Source organism: Protomyctophum bolini (genome assembly GCF_963924005.1).
Source record: "Protomyctophum bolini genome assembly, chromosome: 13".
Lineage (NCBI taxonomy): Eukaryota > Metazoa > Chordata > Actinopteri > Myctophiformes > Myctophidae > Protomyctophum > Protomyctophum bolini.
In genome coordinates this window covers 6,738,913-6,757,338 of record NC_137874.1, presented here as the reverse complement: position 1 = coordinate 6,757,338, position 18,426 = coordinate 6,738,913, and the positions used below count along the sequence as shown (strand labels likewise).

The 18,426-nt window shown below is 40.6% G+C and overlaps 3 protein-coding genes across 3 annotated transcripts; 2 read left to right on the top strand and 1 right to left on the bottom strand.

Annotated features, from left to right (window-relative positions):
* Positions 1–200: 200 nt before the first annotated feature.
* Positions 201–5,056, top strand: LOC308326727 (charged multivesicular body protein 1B1). The gene is made up of 8 exons (XM_080779725.1): positions 201–390; positions 1,509–1,606; positions 1,695–1,841; positions 2,024–2,092; positions 2,797–2,904; positions 3,004–3,047; positions 3,144–3,219; positions 4,221–5,056. Exons 1-8 carry the CDS (start codon positions 375–377, stop codon positions 4,263–4,265), a joined length of 603 nt encoding a protein of 200 aa, XP_080635851.1. The 5' UTR covers positions 201–374; the 3' UTR covers positions 4,266–5,056.
* Positions 5,057–5,645: 589 nt separating this feature from the next.
* rraga (Ras-related GTP binding A) lies at positions 5,646–10,009 on the top strand. Its single transcript, XM_080779724.1, has 10 exons — positions 5,646–5,738; positions 6,124–6,265; positions 6,558–6,657; positions 6,758–6,824; positions 6,948–7,170; positions 8,334–8,429; positions 8,515–8,637; positions 9,119–9,210; positions 9,315–9,430; positions 9,630–10,009. Exons 2-10 carry the CDS (start codon positions 6,239–6,241, stop codon positions 9,731–9,733), a joined length of 948 nt encoding a protein of 315 aa, XP_080635850.1. The 5' UTR covers positions 5,646–5,738; positions 6,124–6,238; the 3' UTR covers positions 9,734–10,009.
* Positions 10,010–11,256: 1,247 nt separating this feature from the next.
* cnga2b (cyclic nucleotide gated channel subunit alpha 2b) lies at positions 11,257–14,862 on the bottom strand (the record flags this gene model as incomplete). The annotated part of the gene is made up of 6 exons (XM_080781014.1): positions 11,257–12,737; positions 12,950–13,056; positions 13,351–13,458; positions 13,647–13,814; positions 14,459–14,569; positions 14,765–14,862. 6 exons carry the CDS (start codon positions 14,860–14,862, stop codon positions 11,257–11,259), a joined length of 2,073 nt encoding a protein of 690 aa, XP_080637140.1.
* Positions 14,863–18,426: the final 3,564 nt, after the last annotated feature.

The window sequence follows — 18,426 nt, the reverse complement described above, 5'->3', positions numbered from 1 at the left end:
CAATCAATCAACCAATCAATCAATAAAAAAGTATTGATCTTGCATATCAATTCTTTATTTATTTTCATAAGACATAATTAACAAAGTCAACATGGAACTATAATACTATTATATAATACTCAGTCTAAGCTTTTCATCGAGAGGGGAATTCACTTCTTTTGTGACGTAACTGAGCACGTGACGATGACGTCGTTCATATTTTGGTAGTTTACCAGGAAGTAGGAAAAGGAAGGAGGCGAAGGAAAAAATTGCTCGCAAAAATAACAACTTTATTGTGTTTTACTTTATTTACTAATATATACACGCCTCGACGGCTTCCCGTAAGGATTTGATCCGCTTCGTTTGGGGATTGTGACGTCTCACGCTAGCTCAACATGTCGAACATGGAGAGTATCCTTTTGAAAACTTCGCGAGAAAGATATGACTCAAAATGGTAACGTACTTAAGTAGTCACTATAAAGTAAACAACCTAACAGCAAGCTTTGGTTTTTACTTCATACTACTCATTATGAAGTATTTTTGGTCGTTCTGTAACGAAGTACTAAAAACTACATGCTGTGGTTGTTCTGTCGAAGCAGTGAATCATTCACGACGTGTTTGTACATGAAAAACTATTCAGGACCGAGTGTTATAGACATATAATAGGCATATTATGTGACTGATTGGAGTGCAGTACATATAAAGCTTAAAGCCAGGGCTGCCAAATAACATTGGACTGGACAGTGAGAATCCAGGATATTAGGGGGGCAAATAGCTCTGGTCCATACATAGCTCTAATGCCGTGCTAGCTCTGGTCCATAGCTCTAATACCTTAGAGCTAGGGGGCAAATAACAGTGGCAGTATTTCTTAACAGAGCAGATGTAATTTCCTGTGTTCTGGTGAATTTTAAGAGTTTGATACTTTCATCAGGCGAGCTTTACTAGCATTGGAAAAATGAAATTATTACAACGATAACTGTGGGGGGAGGGGTGGGGAAAGGGAGAAAATGGAAAACAAATGTGATTGAATTTCTACTAATAAAACATCTTAAAAAAAACAGTTTCAGCCATTAAAACGCAAAGCGTAGGCCTACAGAAATAGATTTTCTGACTGAATTTCATGTGTTCTGGTGTATTTGGGGACTTTGATACCAAATAGAATCCAGTAGAAATGAAAATGCAGGGGTCCAACAGGAGATATGTGGTCGAAATGCAGGAGACTCCTGCGGGACCCAGGACTGTTGGCAGCCCTGTATAAAACTGGTCACCAAAATACTTCATCGGGTGATTTTAGTGAGCAACTACTGTATGTGTGGCATCAGGCCACCAAGAAAGGGGGGGGGGGACTAGTTTAAGAGGCAGGTACATCTGGTACAACAGTCGGCCCCTTTAGCAAGCCAGATTGAGTTATGGATTGTCACACTAGACAAATTAGATAAAGTACTTCTCATTTATAAAGTGTCAACATTTACTTGTATTACTTACTTGTATGTCATCGAGCGCTGTTAGTCTTTAACCTCCCGTCACAGAACAACTCTTCAACCTAAAGTTTGCTGCCAAAGAACTTCTACGCAATTCGAAAAAATGTGACAAAGAGGAAAAGATAGAGAAGGCTAAAATCAAGAAAGTAAGTACTGACGATGATTAAGCAGTCAACGTGGCGGCACTGACATATCTCTACTTGCCGGCTGATGGGTTGTGTGTCCTCATATCAGGCGATCCAGAAAGGAAACATGGAAGTGGCCAGGATCCACGCAGAAAATGCTATTAGACAGAAGAATCAGTCGGTCAACTTCCTGCGAATGAGTGCTCGAATCGATGCAGTCGCAGCGAGGGTCCAAACGGCAGTCACGATGAACAAGGTATGGTTATTCTGAATAACCTACCTGGACATTACATTCATCCATATATACATAATCTACATAATCATAAATTCAGAAATGCAGTTTGCTAAGTTTCTGTTGTTGTTGATCTACACAGTGCTACTACTGTATGTCAGCAACACGTTTCATTTATATTCGGATAATGCTGTATTATTCCACAGGTCACAAAATCTATGGCTGGAGTGGTGAAAGGCATGGATTCGACACTGAAGAGTATGAATCTAGAAAAGGTAATGCGTGTGCTCGTAAAAGAGACAAAATATGAAAAGCGAGAATAAATAGTTTCCCGTAAAGCTGATAATCTGATATACCGGTAGTATTATTAATATTGGACTGCTAGCTAGGGCACCACGCAGCTGAATTGTGTGCAGTACTCCCCATTCCTGACATGTTGGGGTCTCAGGCTTGTCTCACATTTTCTCATACGCCGTCACTTATATTGGTGAAGCGGCGCAAACGTGCCGCAAAGCTCGGCCACTTTGCAAAGCCGATGGCGGGTCAGGTTGGCGGAACAGGGAAGCCGGTGCCACACCCCTCCCAAACACGCAGACTTTGTGCGCAGAGTTACGGATGACTCATGCAGATATTTATCAGGTTACGTTTTGTGAATTCATACTGTAGATGAATATGTTTGTTACAAAAATATGCTCAATGATTTCTGTTCGGCGGTAACCCCTTTTGGTGTTAGCATTATGTTATGCTTTAGCTATTGAAAAACAGCAGATCTACAAGCTCATAGCGTGCCATTCGGTGGCGCGCTATGAGCTTGTAGATCTGCTATTTTTGAAAAATATTTTTTTGAAAACTCAGGATGTAGAAGACATTTTTAGAATCTGATCTCAGGTCAAAATGGGTTAAAAAAAGAAAGTCTGCCTGTTACTGGCACTTACTGCAAGAATAAATAAATAAATGTTTGATAGTGTTATTTTCTCAGATTTCAGCTCTCATGGACAAATTTGAACATCAGTTTGAAACTCTGGATGTTCAGACAGCCCAAATGGAAGACACCATGAGCAGCACGACAACACTTACAACACCACAGGTACACATGCTCTGCTTTCCCCATTATCTTCACCAGTTTGAGCTGTAATTATGATATTGAAAAACTCATTTCATTTGCCCAAATATATTTATGTTTCAGAACCAAGTGGAGTCACTGATGCATGAACTGGCCGATGAAGCAGGGTAAGAAATATACTGCACATTTTGTTGGTATTTTTTTATTTTTCTCTATGTAAAATATTTTGGTGTAATATAATATGTTGAAATTGCATCTTTTAGGTTGGATCTGAACATGGAGCTACCCCAGGGACAGACAGGATCCGTCGTCGGCGCCAGTGTTGCTTCGGCAGAACAGGTACACACACACACACACACACACACACACACACACACACACACACACACGTGTGTTTGTATTATTTGTACTTGTATTACTATGTAGTTAATTTGGGTTTTTGTATTTTGTAATTTGTAGTAAATCATTATTTCATGACACTTTCATTTTATGAAAAGTAGCACATATACAAGCTCACAACATGCAACGCGTTGTGAGCTTGTCACGATATTTGCAATGCGTGACACCAAAAATAAATCAGTCATGGCTAACCCTAGTTTTGTGTGGCCAAACTGTCTTGAAAAATACTTTTTCAAATGCATGTAAGGGGATGGGCATGTCTGTCATACAGTCTGGAGCACAGAAGCTCTGATCATGAGCAACGGATGTGACGCCTACTCCCTGATTCCGTTTCATCTTTACACTTGCGCAAATTTGACCTAATATATAAATCCAAATCATCTAAGCATACATTTGCTGCTTAGCAGAAATGGAAATAAAATATTTTTGTGAACGGAAATGTGTAGTTCGTATATAGCATTCATAGATTGTGGAATAGTTGACTGATTACGTGACACTACTCTTAACTCTAAACAATACATTAGGGATGCACCGAAAGGGAAATTCTTGGCCGAAATTGAATACCGAATATAGGAAACGACCTAATACCGAATATCTGAATATGATTAATATTATATATCTTTATTACTCACATATATATATATATAGTATTTACATATTACAACTTAAAGATGGAGTGCCGTGAACCACACCTGGGGGTCTATTAGAGTAATGTTAACTCCATAGACACATGCAAAATAGAAAAAGTACAAAAATCACGGCACTCCATCTTTAAGTACATACATGTTGCACTCACGCACACATACACTTGTCCTAACCTAAATAGACCCCCCACACACACACACACACACACACACACACACACACACACACACACACATCCACCATGTATTCTATTGCCTTTGTCTATCTATGACAAATGTTGTTCCTTTGTTTTCAAGGATGAATTGTCTCAAAGGCTTGCCAAACTCCGAGACCAAATGTAAGAAGAAAGACTTCAGTCGATGGGGGACATAACTGAGAGCTTCAGGTCAACTGTGTACTATCTGAAACTCAAAACTGCTCCATTACTTTAAAATGACATTAATAATGTCTTAATTTTGCCTTTCCATCACATACTTCTCTCTTCGGGTTCTACTGTATAATATTTTAGTCTATGGGCCTTATTTGTTTCCGGTACCTCACCATGCATACTTGTGGGTGCATGCCAAAAACTGAAAAGAGTGTGTATAAAAGATATGCATATTCTGAAAATGTATGTTTCAGAAGTGTGTAAATTGGAATTTTATTTCATATATTTCTTGGGCATAAGTGTGTAATTTGTGGTTAAACAAAGAAATATATATGTAATATGGTTTTGTTTCTCCTATTATAAAACATTCTGGAGGTGAATTGACTTCCGGTGTTGTGTATTGTGCTTTTTTGTGGATTTGTAGAAAACTTGTCTTTGTCTTTGTATGACAATTATGTTTATTCTTTTGGGAAATGGGATGTAGCTTGGAAATGACATAAGCAGATTTTATAACCTTTTTTGCCCTTGGTTTTTCAATAAATGTAATAGAAATCATTTAGTCTAATGTCACTGGATACTTGTATGCCATCTTGCTCTACCCTGGATGAGTCAGGTCTACTAGAATTCTACTAAATATTGACTGGGCAGAGTAAAGCAATAGTAAGCCGATATTGAGACGATAGCTTCTAATTGGGGTGTAATGTTAAGCCTAAGCTTCTCATAATAAAGAAAGCTAAACTAATTAAAGATTTGCGGTCAACATAAGTCTATGTTATGTCTTTGTGTATTTGGTATTTTTGGAGCTTTCACCACTGCCTGTCCGATTTAGCCTAAAATGTAGACTCGTAGAAGATGTATTTATCGATTCTGACATTTTCAACAATGTCAGAATCGATAAATACATCTACGAGAGTCTAAATTTTAGGCTACGGACTCAGCTTAGAACACAACCACTAAAATAATGACATGACTCGTATTGTGTTAATATACCTTAAGATTTCCGGGGACCCCCAGGGGTCCTTGAGGGAGTTCCAGGGGGTCCCCAAGTAAATGATACTTAGGAACCAAATGGACCCTTATGGGTTTGTAACTCACAGAACGGTTCCATTTGTTCACTCTATTAATTAAATTAAATGCCATAGACTAATTCAGGTCAAACCGGGGGCCCTTGAAATGAACATGAACATCACTGCTAGAGCTGTAAAAACTCTTCTCTTGTGGGGGACCTTGGCATATCATTTTAAATGAGTGTCATTTGAAAAGGTTTGGGAACCACTGCTCTAACTGGAGCACACAGACAGAACCCAGCTCCAGCTGACGTCTCGGGCTCCACCTGGTGGCCATCAGTTGGGAGTCTTGGGACTGGGTAGTCAATCAGCGTAAACAGGAAGCAGCTGATCTGTACTTCACTGCCAGCTTGTGATCAAGAAGAAAGACCAGTGACCAAGTAATGTATAAAGATTATTTTAAGACCAACAAAACGGTCTATACGAAATTGCTAACCCGTCTTCCATGCCAGGCAAACCATTGGAACATGGCTAGCTTGAATTTAACATAGCTTTGCTAAGCTGTCTCAACACTTTATTCGGTTTGGTTGATATATGCTAGCTAGCGCTTTAGCATAGCTTTATTGCATGAACAAAAAAAAATGTGATTGACGTAATGTGTTTTTGTTTTATAAACTCAAAGTTACGCAAACATGGCTCAGTTTACGGCCGTCTCCCCCAACAATGATTATGGTCCCGTTTGTGAGTTAATTTAAGAGAACACTAAGATGAACTATATATGCTCTCCTTAACACCTATATGTGAAAATGTTCTCATTTTGACCAGCCTGCAGCTGTCCACAGCCGCGCGAGTAACTGAAGAAGTGGGAGGCCACACCTGGGGGGGAAACGGAAGCAAGAAGACCATTTCAAAGTAATACTCTGCTTGTTCAATAAAGGGAATGTCAAGCACGGCTATGAAAAAGAAGGTGAGTCTCTGTCATTAACCACTGTTGATTTCCTGTTAGTGTTTTTGGCTATATAGAAGTGTATATTTGTACGTCTCTAAATGTTATGATGAATTGAACATGGTGGACCCTATTGTAATCAAGTGTAATGCTTTATGGTGTCCTCCACAGTTTTGTATTGAGTTGCGCTTGAAATGTACTGTAATTCTCCAATCTGTTAATACATACTTCAATCAATCAAAGTCTCATATTACAGTAAATTCTGGGGCCAGGTGAATTGAGTGATAACGACCTTGTCGTGCGCTGTGTTCAGGTGCTGTTGATGGGGAAGAGTGGGTCTGGGAAGACCAGCATGAGGTCAATCATATTTGCCAACTACATCGCCCGAGACACACGGCGCCTTGGAGCCACAAGTACGTAGAATGGAATCATGTCAACTCATGAGCGTTTATTTTGTAATAATCAATAATTACATGTTTTTAATATACAAATGATCTCTCCTTCAAAATGTAGTTGACGTGGAACACTCCCATGTGCGGTTTCTTGGCAATCTGGTTCTGAACCTCTGGGATTGTGGCGGGTAAATCTTATTTATTATTATTTATTAGTCTTCTGACCAGCTACAAAGAAGTCAGAGCTAATGATCTGACTGGTTTTTCTGCTCTCTCTCTCTCTCTCTCTCTCTCTCTCTCTCTCACATCAGGCAGGACAACTTCATGGAGAACTATTTCACAAGCCAGAGGGACAACATTTTCAGGAACGTGGAGGTGCTGATCTATGTATTCGATGTCGAAAGCCGTGAGCTGGAGAAAGACATGCATTACTACCAGTCTTGCCTGGAAGCCATCCTGCAAAACTCCCCTGATGCAAAAGTGTTCTGCCTTGTGCACAAAATGGATCTGGTGCAGGAAGACCAAAGAGATTTGGTAAGACAGATGTGGTTTGGAAATCAACAGTACACCCCCCCACACACACACACACACACACACACACACACACACGCACACACAATGACTTGCCAAATCCGGCTGATATTACTGCTCTTCTGTGCAAATTCTGTTCTGCTTTAAAGGGATAGTTCAGATTGTTTTAACTTGCATTGTATGAAATACTTGCCATTAATATAGTGGTTGCAACTGTATTAATTGATTGCCCGAGTCCCGTGGTGGGAGTTCTCCTCTGGTTTTGGTGAAATATCAAGTAGTTCCGGTCATTTTGTGGGGGGCACTGGGGGCCACGCAGTAAAAGTAAATTAATCCACAAAACGAACGTAATTTGTATTGTTGACCCATTTCTACAATATTAGCTCGACTTTCGTTCAACTTTGACCCCTCCATCACATGGAACTATTGTTTGGGCGTAGTGATATGGACACAAAAAGCATAGTTCTGTGTGATAGAGGGGTAAAGAAATAACAAAATAATATTTTAGAAATAGGTCAACAATTGTTTTGAATTGGATTCGTTGGATTCATTTACCTTTACTTCGTGGCCCCCAGTGCCCCCCACAAAATGACCGGAACTACTTGATATTTCACCAAAACCAGAGCAGAACTCCCCCCACGGGACAATCAATTAATACAGTCGCAACCACTATATTAATGGCAAGTATTTCATACAACTTAAGTTAAATATGATAGTTATACGTCATGTGACTGGATGTCATCAGTATTGGCATGCAACTAAAGGGCCCTACCTAGCCCCTCACACAGCAGCAGACTTTTTACCCGTGTGCGCAGAGGCATTCCCGTCAGGGCGTTAGTGAGAGACTCGCTATAAGCACTGGACCAGGTCTAGGCCCTACCCTGCTCACTATGCTATAGTCTGTTAGTGTCAACAACTTATCACACCATATCGACAGTGTGTTCAGCTTGTAGAAATGATTAACTGTAGTGAAGGAATATCTTTCTATCCATCTTTCACCTTTCATCTTTTCCACTTTTTTAAATGCTATAGTGTAGCAGTGAATACTATAATGTGGTGGTGGTGTTAATGTTCACTGTTGATAATGTGCCATTCTATTGGAAAGTGAAAGTGGTTTGAACTCCTTTTTAAAGTAACACTCTCAATCCATGTGACTGACGTTCTAGATCTTCAAGGAGCGCGAAGAAGACTTGAGGAGACTGTCCAGACCACTGGCGTGCACATGCTTCAGGACGTCAATTTGGGATGAAACGCTGTACAAGGTTGAGAATCTTATTTCACCACGTGTTGAACTGTGTGCTAGTACTGGCAATCTCTTAACAAACCACTGTCTCTCCATGTTCTTAGGCATGGTCCAGTATTGTATATCAGCTGATCCCAAACGTACAGCAGTTGGAGACAAACCTCCGAAACTTTGCACAAATCATAGAAGCAGACGAAGTTCTTCTGTTTGAGAGAGCCACATTTCTGGTAAGAGAAAGCAGGCTGCTTGAGTTGGGATGTAATTTATGCTCGTATTTAAAAATGTATTTCTCCTGTGATTGCCGTGTTATTTAGTATTGTATTGCCTGTCACAATTATTGAATCAGCGCAATTATGTGAGATAATCACAATTATTTTTCATAATCATTGCCATGTTGAAAAAATGTCATACATGTTCACACATTTTCCCAGAATTGTGTAAATAGCAGCAACATGTCATGCTTGTAGATCAGCTATTTCCTCTATTTATTTATTTTTCAATTTTTAAGTATGATTTAATGTAATTTCTTTATATATTTAAGCTATTTGTCATATGTGCCCTGTGCAATTTGTGAGTATGAAGCCTAAAAACCAAACTGAAATTAAAATTCTAATCGTATGTTCCAATGCCAAAAACACAATGAATCGCAATTACTTTAGACAATTAATAGTCAACTTAAACCTAATATCGTTACACATTATGTTGTAGGTGATCTCCCACTATCAGTGCAAAGAACAACGTGATGCCCACCGGTTTGAGAAGATCAGCAACATAATTAAACAGTTCAAGCTCAGTTGTAGGTAAGCACACAACGCCCCCCTCGGGTAGGAAAAGACCATTTGCCTCCAAGACTGCTTGATACGTGTAACTCGGTGATTCTGATTTTAGACTTTATTTATTTCAGTAAACTTGCAGCCTCCTTCCAAAGCATGGAGGTGAGGAACTCCAACTTTGCAGCCTTCATCGATGTCTTTACATCCAACACATACGTCATGGTGATCATGTCAGACCCCTCCATACGTAAGTTTGAATATTCAGTTCATAGAACCATGCATTGAAATGATATTATTACAATTGTAATTCTTAGGACTTTTACAAAAATCACCTGGTTGATCCTGCCAGTAGCATATTCTTGTCTCAAAGATTAAGCCATGCATGTCTTAAGGCTTGTACAGTGAAACAGCGATATCGGCATAATGCATGTCTTTTTATTTTATAGCATCTGCAGCGACGCTCATCAATATTCGCAATGCTAGGAAACACTTTGAGAAGCTGGAGCGTGTGGACGGACCCAAGCACAGTCTGCATATGCGAATGCGCTAGCTAAAGGAATGGGAGTAAGTGGATACACTCAACCAATCAGTCCAAACGTCAGACCACAGGACGTGGTCCCGCCGTGATTTCAAATGAGCAGCCCTGCACTGCCTCTCCTGTATCTTCACACTCAATCACAGTTATTATTGAGTTATTGTTTGAAAATCAGTTTTTGATTTTTGGTTAAGTCTAATTTCTACAGTGATCATTATGTATCATGATCAGTGATGCTATTTTGTCGAAATATTTGTCCTAACATTAAGAATTAAAGGAGGAAAAAATAAATGCTTGCGTTTACATTTAAGGGGCCAACTATGATTGTCGTGCTTTGCCATGCTAATATTGGTATGGAATTATGATGTCATTAATAAATGGACAAAACTCCCAAAACAAAAGGTCAGAACATTGCATAAGTGAATTGTATGCAAAATCCTGTTTGGATAATTCATTACAATATATTTTAAACTTTATTTAATTTTAACAAGATTTGGTAAAAAGGGTATTTCACTTCAAAATACTTATTGGGTCATTTTAACATCGACTCTGATTCTTTATGTTCTCATTTTCTTAAAATGTTTACAAAAGATAAAGTAACAGAAAAAGATATTAAAGCCATTAGGACAATATCAGAGCCGCTTAACTGTCACAAAAGCTAGAGTATACTTTAAAATCATTCCTGAGGTTTAAAAAAAAAAGTGAAACGCCCTCAAATATTTATTTGAAAATTACCAGACTGGTCACTGACTACTTTTAAGCACTTAGTGTTTAGCCCATGACTTCCAAGTGTTGATTATACAACAACAAACTTAAGTTGTATCCTTACCCACGAGTTATGTCGAGGTTGGCAATTGAATTGTCATGCTCTGCTTGACCGCATTTAGCTGGTATCTATCTACGAGGCATTTGAATTTATTAGTCTTTCCCCTCTTTCCCTAAAATGCATTTATTTCAATCTGTTTAGGGTTTTGTTAATGTTAACAGAACTAATCTATTAAAGAATGAGCATATTTTTATATTGTTTAAACTTGACCAGTCCAGTTCAGCTTCATGTGGAAATCGGCAGTTCAATTCATTTTCTTTTTTACGAATCAACATATATGATCCTCCTAGGACTTATAAGCCATGAGGAGTAGAGAGGCCAGATGTACAGTCAGTGTTAGAACGCAATACCCAATTAAAAGGAAATATTTCCTCAACTGATGCCACCGGAAAAATGGCAATTATCGCAAATCACTGTTTACCCAAAGACTGCTTCTTTTAATGTTTAATACACATACCTTCATCCTATTTTAAAGCTATAGCACAATATAAACATCCTCAAGACATTCAAGTTAAATTGATGTTGACATACAGTAGAAAAAGACCTCAAGTCAGTAGCCTGTAGTTTGTACAATATTTTCATGTTCCACTGTAACAATTGTCTTACATTCGTTCTTATGGTGGAAGTCAAAGGGACTGGCAGGAGTTTCATTCTTTATACTGAGTTTGAAATGTATTGACCTTAAAAACCTCTTCACTGGTACAGTTCACATTTATACATTGGGCTTAGTTTGTATATTATTTCCATGTGCAAATCTTTCTGTGTTGGCAACGGCTGCAGAATCTGTCTCAGTGACAGCTTCTGCGTCTGTGTCAATTATGTCATCGTCTGCCAACAGGCCAGTGCAGCATGTGTGGTTCAGCTGTTGCTCCAGAACAGTGACCCGCTGCTTCAGCCGCTGTTGAGTGGCCGTGTGTTCACTAAGAAGCCGAGCAAATCGAGTCTGCAAGGTGTCAAGAGAAGATTCTAGTCTCTCCAGCTTCTCCTCTGTGTCCGGTTTACCCAGCCCCCCGCTTTCGGCGTTCTCATCCAGTAGGCCCTCTTTCATCAGTATCTCCCGACCCCTCTCCTCGAGTACCTTCTTTGCATCTGGGTACTCAGTCACTGCCTCCATCAAGTCGTCCTTGGAGAGGCAAAACAGGTCCGAGTAACCAAGGCTACGGATGTTGGCCGTTCGACGATTTCCCATTTTGCTGCCCTTTATATTAAGAATGCTAATTTCCCCAAAGCAGCTGCCAGCCGTTAGAAGGGCGTATTGTGTGACGCCGTCGTCTGCCACCACAGCCAGCCTGCCCTCTTTGATGATGTACATCTCTTTTCCTATATCGCCCTTACGGCAGATATAGTCACCTGGACTGTACACTTGTGGGCGGAGCTTAAGCACCAGCTCCACCAATAGTCCCGCCTCACAGTCCTGAAAGATGCGGACCTTTTTCAGTGTTTCCAGGTGTACATTAATTGCAATCTCTGCCCTTAGTTTGTTAGGCAGGTTCTTAAGCACCTCTTGCTCATCCACAGCTTTCTTGTTAGTCCAGAGATAATCGAACCATTTAATGACGCGTCCCTCCAGCTCTTTGCTGACCCTGCGGAAGTGCATGTAATGTTTGATGGCGTCAATGCGGGCCTGAAACTCTGCGCGCGTCGCGTTCATGTTGGCGATCATGGAGCCCACGTTTCCCACGATCGTAGCAAAGATCAACACCCCGACAAGGAAATCAAAAACTACAAATAGATATTCTTCATCTCGCACCGGCGCCGGCATCTCTCCAATGGTGGTGAGAGTAAGGGTCGACCAGTACAGGCAGTAGACGTATCCCCTGGTCAATGACCCGTACTCTGGGTTGGAGATGTTCGGATACACCCAGGTATCGGAACCGAACCCCAGAGACTTTGAGATGGCGAAGTAGATGCAGGCGTTCCAGTGAATGATGACCAGAATGTAGAGCACCAGGTTGCAGATGCGGAAGATGTTTGGGTAGTTGGTGCGCGTTTCGGTGCGGTCGAAGAACTCAAACATGCGCGGGAAGCGCAGCAGGCGGTTGAACCTGAGCTGTGGCGTGTGGATGCCTGTGGTGATGTAGGCCAAATCGGTGGGCAGGATGGACACCACGTCGAGTTTGAACTGAAATGTACGTATGTAGCTGTCTCTTAGCTTGGCATGATCCTTCACCAACAGGCCTTGCTCCAGGAACCCTATACAACAAGGGAAGCACAGTTTTAAACGACCATACAATGTATATTGTCTACAGCAGTGGTTTCCAAAGTCAAGTGGGGTCTGGGGACCTCCAGGGGGTCCCCAGCTAAATGATAGTTTGTAACCAAATGGACCCTTAAGTGCATTCTAACTGTATTTAAACAATACTTCAATGTATCTTATGACAGGAAAGTGTGTTGAAATGATCTACCTGTGCGAAGTCTGACCATTGTGTCCATTATGTAGACAAGATCAGAGAGATAGTCCAACACCAGCCAGCAGATATAATTTCCCAACTGCAACTTGTCAAAACATGCCCTATGGATAAAATAAAAAACATTTGACATTTAACTAAAGCATTCAACTCCTGTTCAGTATTGGACAAGCGGGTCTGCTCCGAGTCTCTCTCACGTGACTGAACTTTTCCCCCTTACCCCCAGGCAAATGCCAGCCACCCGTCTGAGAAAACTCATTTCGGCCGCATGTATCCCCAACCTTATTCTTTTGGTCATGACCATAGATGAGAGAGGATTGCTCGGTAGACAGAGAGCAGCTTTGCCTTTAAACTGTAAGTTTTTTTTTCTTCCTATTTCTTATTCTTTCCTTCAGTACCTAGCCACAACAAGGATCCAGTTGTACAGCACGGCTGTTGCGATTACAAATAGCCAGCGATAGTATGCATCATCTGATGGGGACACGACGAACACCTCCCACTTTTTCCTAAAAAAAAACATGGAGGGGTAATAAAGGACACAATATTATTCAGTGACCTATTGTATATATTCACTGAACAACATGTATATGTCCCTACACAGCTCAACAGACTGATAATTTCATTATCAAACATGCTAATACATTGTTTGAGAGATATATTGTCACATATTGAATGCTAATAATTGTACTCGTACCTAAAGATTCCTTTGCTATTGTTGCCATTGGAGTCACTGTTGCGACTGGGGGCAGCTCTTATTTCACCGCCCCCTCGAAAGCGCTCCAGGAAAGAGTCTGGCCGCTCCTCTTCTTCTATTAGACGTCTGTGTGCCCAATCTCTCAGTGTCACCACCAAGCTCACAAATCTAAGAGAGAAATACCAACCAAATATTAGCACTGCAGATTTCTAGTCCACGCATACCTATTTTCATTAAAGGAGAATTCCATACTAAAAGGCTTTCTTACCTTTATTTGTAGTTGTTACGTCCCCACCAAAGAGTTCCAGGTGTTATTTTGTGCAAAAGTGCATTATTGGCTATTGGGGGTTGGGTTTTTGTGCTAATTTGCCTATTTCCATCGAAATAAGTAGTAAAGTGTGCCGCTTGGGATACTATTTACATTATTCTTGAGCGATGTAAATAAGCGAATTAGCACAACACCCCATAGCCCCATTCAACTCAATGCAATTCAATGCAATTCGTTGAGTGCTTATGGTAGGGGAAATAGCCAATAATGTGCTTTTGCACAAAATAACACCTGGACCTCTTTGGTGGGGTCGTAACCACTACAAATAAAGGTAAGAAAGCCTTCTAGTATGGAATTCTCCTTTAACACTGCTGGTTTTATCAGTGGAAGCATTCTGTGTTTTTTGGTAACTCGTGTGGAACCTGGTCCTAAGTCCATGTATACAAGGGATAGAGACTGATGATGGCTGTTGTCTGATAAGTGTTTAGGATTGCATGTGTTGGACATTCTATTAGCATACCAGGCCAGGCTTCCACAACTTTACCTTGTGAAAGCACCTCCTCTTTGTAAAGAATTTCTAGAATTGCGTCCTTGAGGATCAAGGTCAGCCACTCTTTGTAGCTCGGAAGATGTGTCATCACATGCTGATGGCACCCTTGAAACGGAAACAAATGCCAAATGTTGAATACAAACCGTGTTTTTTTTTTTGTTTTAATGATCTGTGACAAAATATTGGTACATAGCATATTCGTACAATATGACAAAATTACTGAATGGAGGAATGCATACAGTGAGAGTGCCTATGATTGAATTGGGAAATGCAAATTGTCTGTAGTTCTTAATGGCCAACCTGCTAGGAATACTCTCTCTGTCATTCTCCTCCTCTAAAGTGGTCTTCACTGAAAGGTTATGGGGCGACACCTCTCTCCCAGCCACCTGGCCTGTCATCTTCAAATCTGTTATTAGGAGAAATAATGTATTTTTATGTTATTGTACCCCTCAACAAGCCATCTCGATTCTATGGTCAGTGTCACCATCATAACCGAGGGAAAGAGAAAGAGGGTGAACATAAAGTCTGGAGTGTTTATGTGTTGTGTTTAAACAAATTATAGTCGAGGGACGTATAGGACGGTTGGGATTGCCTGCCACGGTCCCTGCTCTGGCCTATTGCAGGGAAAGTGGTTGCTGTGGTGAGTCTGGTGACTGGCACATACTACACAATGTATAACAATGGCGTCGTAGCAGGGATCTGACATGACTTTATTTAAAATGTAGCTTTTATTTGAGGATGAGTACGAGGACATTGCACTCTAAACATATAAATCTATTTAAAAAAAAAGTGTGGTTTTGCGGCCAGAGCTGGATAACGAGGGGGGAGGGGGCAACAGATGTCTGTGGTGCATGTTTGGAAATGGACACAGATGAGGAGGTGTTTAGACGGTGTTACCGTTGTGTGACTAATTGGTAGATCATTAAGGAAAACACAGGCAGTCATCCTGAGGCACAGCGCTCAGTGAGACAGTCACCCTAACCTCCCTGAGGAGCTTCATCACTAGGAGACTACAAAGCCCAATGTGATATACTACATACTATAGTATAACGTCTCATGACCCTATACTGTGTAGACACAGTTAAACAAACACTGCAGAGACAGCATGTGATGTTTGTCCCTCTCCATTATTCTTTTTACTGGAGATGGGCAAGATTTATTCTAAGTATTTATTCTTACAATAATATATTATACTAACATTAGGTCAAGACAATTGACTCATAAGCACATTCTAGTACTGAATTCTGGTGAATTGTAATTGTCGACTTGGATTTAATTCATGACCTCTCTTTTTTTCCCTCTAAAACGATATCCAGACAGTCCATGTGTCTAATGTATGACAAAGGGTAAATCTTGCCTAATAATCTTACTGTCATTCATACTTTATTCCATTTCAATAACATAATAAAACATGGTGTAAAAAAATAACGAATGGATAAAATGTCATATATAGCTATAATTGATCACTTGACTCTGTATATCCCTGGAGTGCTAAATGATAGGAATGCATTAGCATTCATACATTTATTATCAATTGATTGAGATGGATTTTTGCCTACCTTAGTTCCGTCCAGCTACTCCAACAAAATCCTTGGTGCTTTCACAAAGAGACAGCCAGGGCTCAATCCCATTAACCAGTCCATTGTCAATGTCCATTTACAGGACTATACTCTGCCTGTTCCTGTTGTACTCTACTCTACTCAGAGCTCCCAAGACCATTGCTTACCCCGTTGCTGCTGAACATGTAACACTTTGCCTGTGAGTGTGTTTCCAGTGGTAAATACAGGCATAAGTACAGGCATAAGTGCAGTTGTATCCTCACAGGTGTGATAACAGGTCTTCTGATGGACTAGCTATAGAGGAGGTTGGTGGACAAGCTGCTGTAGGAAATAAAGGGCGGAGAGATGCTCAAACAGATGCTTGGTAAAAAAAACAAAAAACCTGGTGGTCGTATCTCTCTTCACACAGACCTGTAAGAAACGGCTTAAAAGTGAACAGGAAGGAATAAGTTGTCGGGCAATACACAGACCTACATGATATTTACGTCACAAAGACACATGGGTATTAACGAAGCACAGAGCGCTTGAGAACACAGATGATGAGGCCGCAAGAGACAGGCATTTGCGTTTCATGTCTTCCTTGCCGTAAGGCTGTCTGACAGAGCATGACACTCCTATTTAATGAAATACCCTAAGAGAGAGAGAGAGAGTGGAGCTTTGAGGCCCTAGGCTAGGGTCTCTATAGGCCCTCTACGCTGTAGCCCAATGGACCGTCAACTGCAGTGTATAGCCTAGTTAGTAGACCAGAATGTTGCTATAGCAAATGGATTTAGGAGAAATGTGTCTTCTGTCAAGTATGTTATATATAGCCTAAATCTGACATATGTATGGGGACCATTGTCTGAAAGACGGTAAGACCACTGTGAAAAGGAAACTCAGGAGTAGTAGGCTACCGATTTAATAATGTATTCCAACTCCACAGATAATATCATTTCTAAACTAATAAATGAATGTTCAACTCATAAATACACTCATAAAACGAAACATGGGCCTACAGGGATTAGTTTTTTTCCCCCGGTGTAGTTGTGCAATAGCTGTGTACTAAATGGCAGCTATGATGGTAAAGGTATTTGAGGTTACATAGTCATTCAAATCAATAGAGCAAAGCACCCTTATTTGGGCTTTAACTTTCCCCCCCTGAATTGTAGGAGTTTCTTATAAACAGTGTTATCTGTTATTCCATTTTCCTCGCTTTCAATAACAAAACAGCCTAAAGGCACAACAAGTAGCCCCTAGAGCAGGGATACTCAAATAGATTTACCTGTGGGCCACATTACAAAAATGGCAAGGGGCCAGTAGATAAAATTACGACATTAATGATACTTGATAACTTCTCTCTTTCAATTGCTTTATTTTCGCAAAATGTATCAAAGTACAATGTGCATGCACACAATATGTAAATAAATAAATGTGTTACATTTTCTTGCATAAACACAAAGAGCTGTCTGGCTGTCTGTCTGCCTGTCTGAGTAGCTGTCTGCCTGCCTGCCTAATTGTCCATGAGTAGCTGTCTGTCTGCCTGTCTATGAGTAGCTGTCTGCCTGCCTGCCTAATTGTCCATGAGTAGCTGTCTGTCTGCCTGTCTATGAGTAGCTGTCTGCCTTCCTGCCTGTCCAATTGTCCATGAGTAGCTGTCTGTCTGTCTATGAGTAGCTGTCTGCCTGCCTGCCCAATTGTCTATGAGTAGCTGTCTGTCTGTCTATGAGTAGCTGTCTGCCTTCCTGCCTGTCCAATTGTCCATGAGTAGCTGTCTGTCTGTCTATGAGTAGCTGTCTGCCTTCCTGCCTGTCCAATTGTCCATGAGTAGCTGTCTGCCTGCCTGTCCAATTCTCCATGAGTAGCTGTCTGTCTGCCTGTCTATGAGTAGCTGTCTGACTGCCTGCCTGTCCAATTCTCCATGAGTAGCTGTCTGTCTGTCTGCCTGTCTATGAGTAGCTGTCTGCCTGCCTGCCAGCCAGCAAGTTGGTTAACAGAAAATAAATTGTTATGGCTGAGTAAAATAAAATACAATAAACACAATTTGCCTGAAAATAGATTACCCAGCTATGACCTTTTTCATGAAAAAAAATGAGTAGTGATATGGCTGACTGAGTAAAATAAAACAATCTACCTGAAAATAGATAGCTATAAGTGAAGAGCAATTTCCGCAATTACCATTTCCGCAATTTCCGCAATTTCCTCAATTTCCATTTCCGCAATTTCCATTTCCACCATTTCCGCAATTACCATTTCCGCAATTTCCATTTCCGCATTTCCGCAATTTCCATTTCCACCATTTCCGCAATTACAATTAACTACAACTATTAATGGCAGCTGGGTTTCATCATTCAAATAAAATAGAATTCTGTCCGTTTAGCTATAAAATTATGTCAGGGAATAGGGATACACAGTATATGTCTTTCA

Coding starts and splice junctions, on each gene's coding strand:
- LOC308326727 (XM_080779725.1), top strand. Junction 1,607..1,694: donor AGAAGGCTAAAATCAAGAAA/GTAAGTACTGAC, acceptor TCCTCATATCAG/GCGATCCAGAAAGGAAACAT. Junction 2,093..2,796: donor AGAGTATGAATCTAGAAAAG/GTAATGCGTGTG, acceptor TTATTTTCTCAG/ATTTCAGCTCTCATGGACAA.
- rraga (XM_080779724.1), top strand. CDS start 6,239: ATGTCAAGCACGGCTATGAAAAAGAAG. Junction 6,658..6,757: donor ACGGCGCCTTGGAGCCACAA/GTACGTAGAATG, acceptor TTCAAAATGTAG/TTGACGTGGAACACTCCCAT. Junction 9,431..9,629: donor CATGTCAGACCCCTCCATAC/GTAAGTTTGAAT, acceptor TTTATTTTATAG/CATCTGCAGCGACGCTCATC.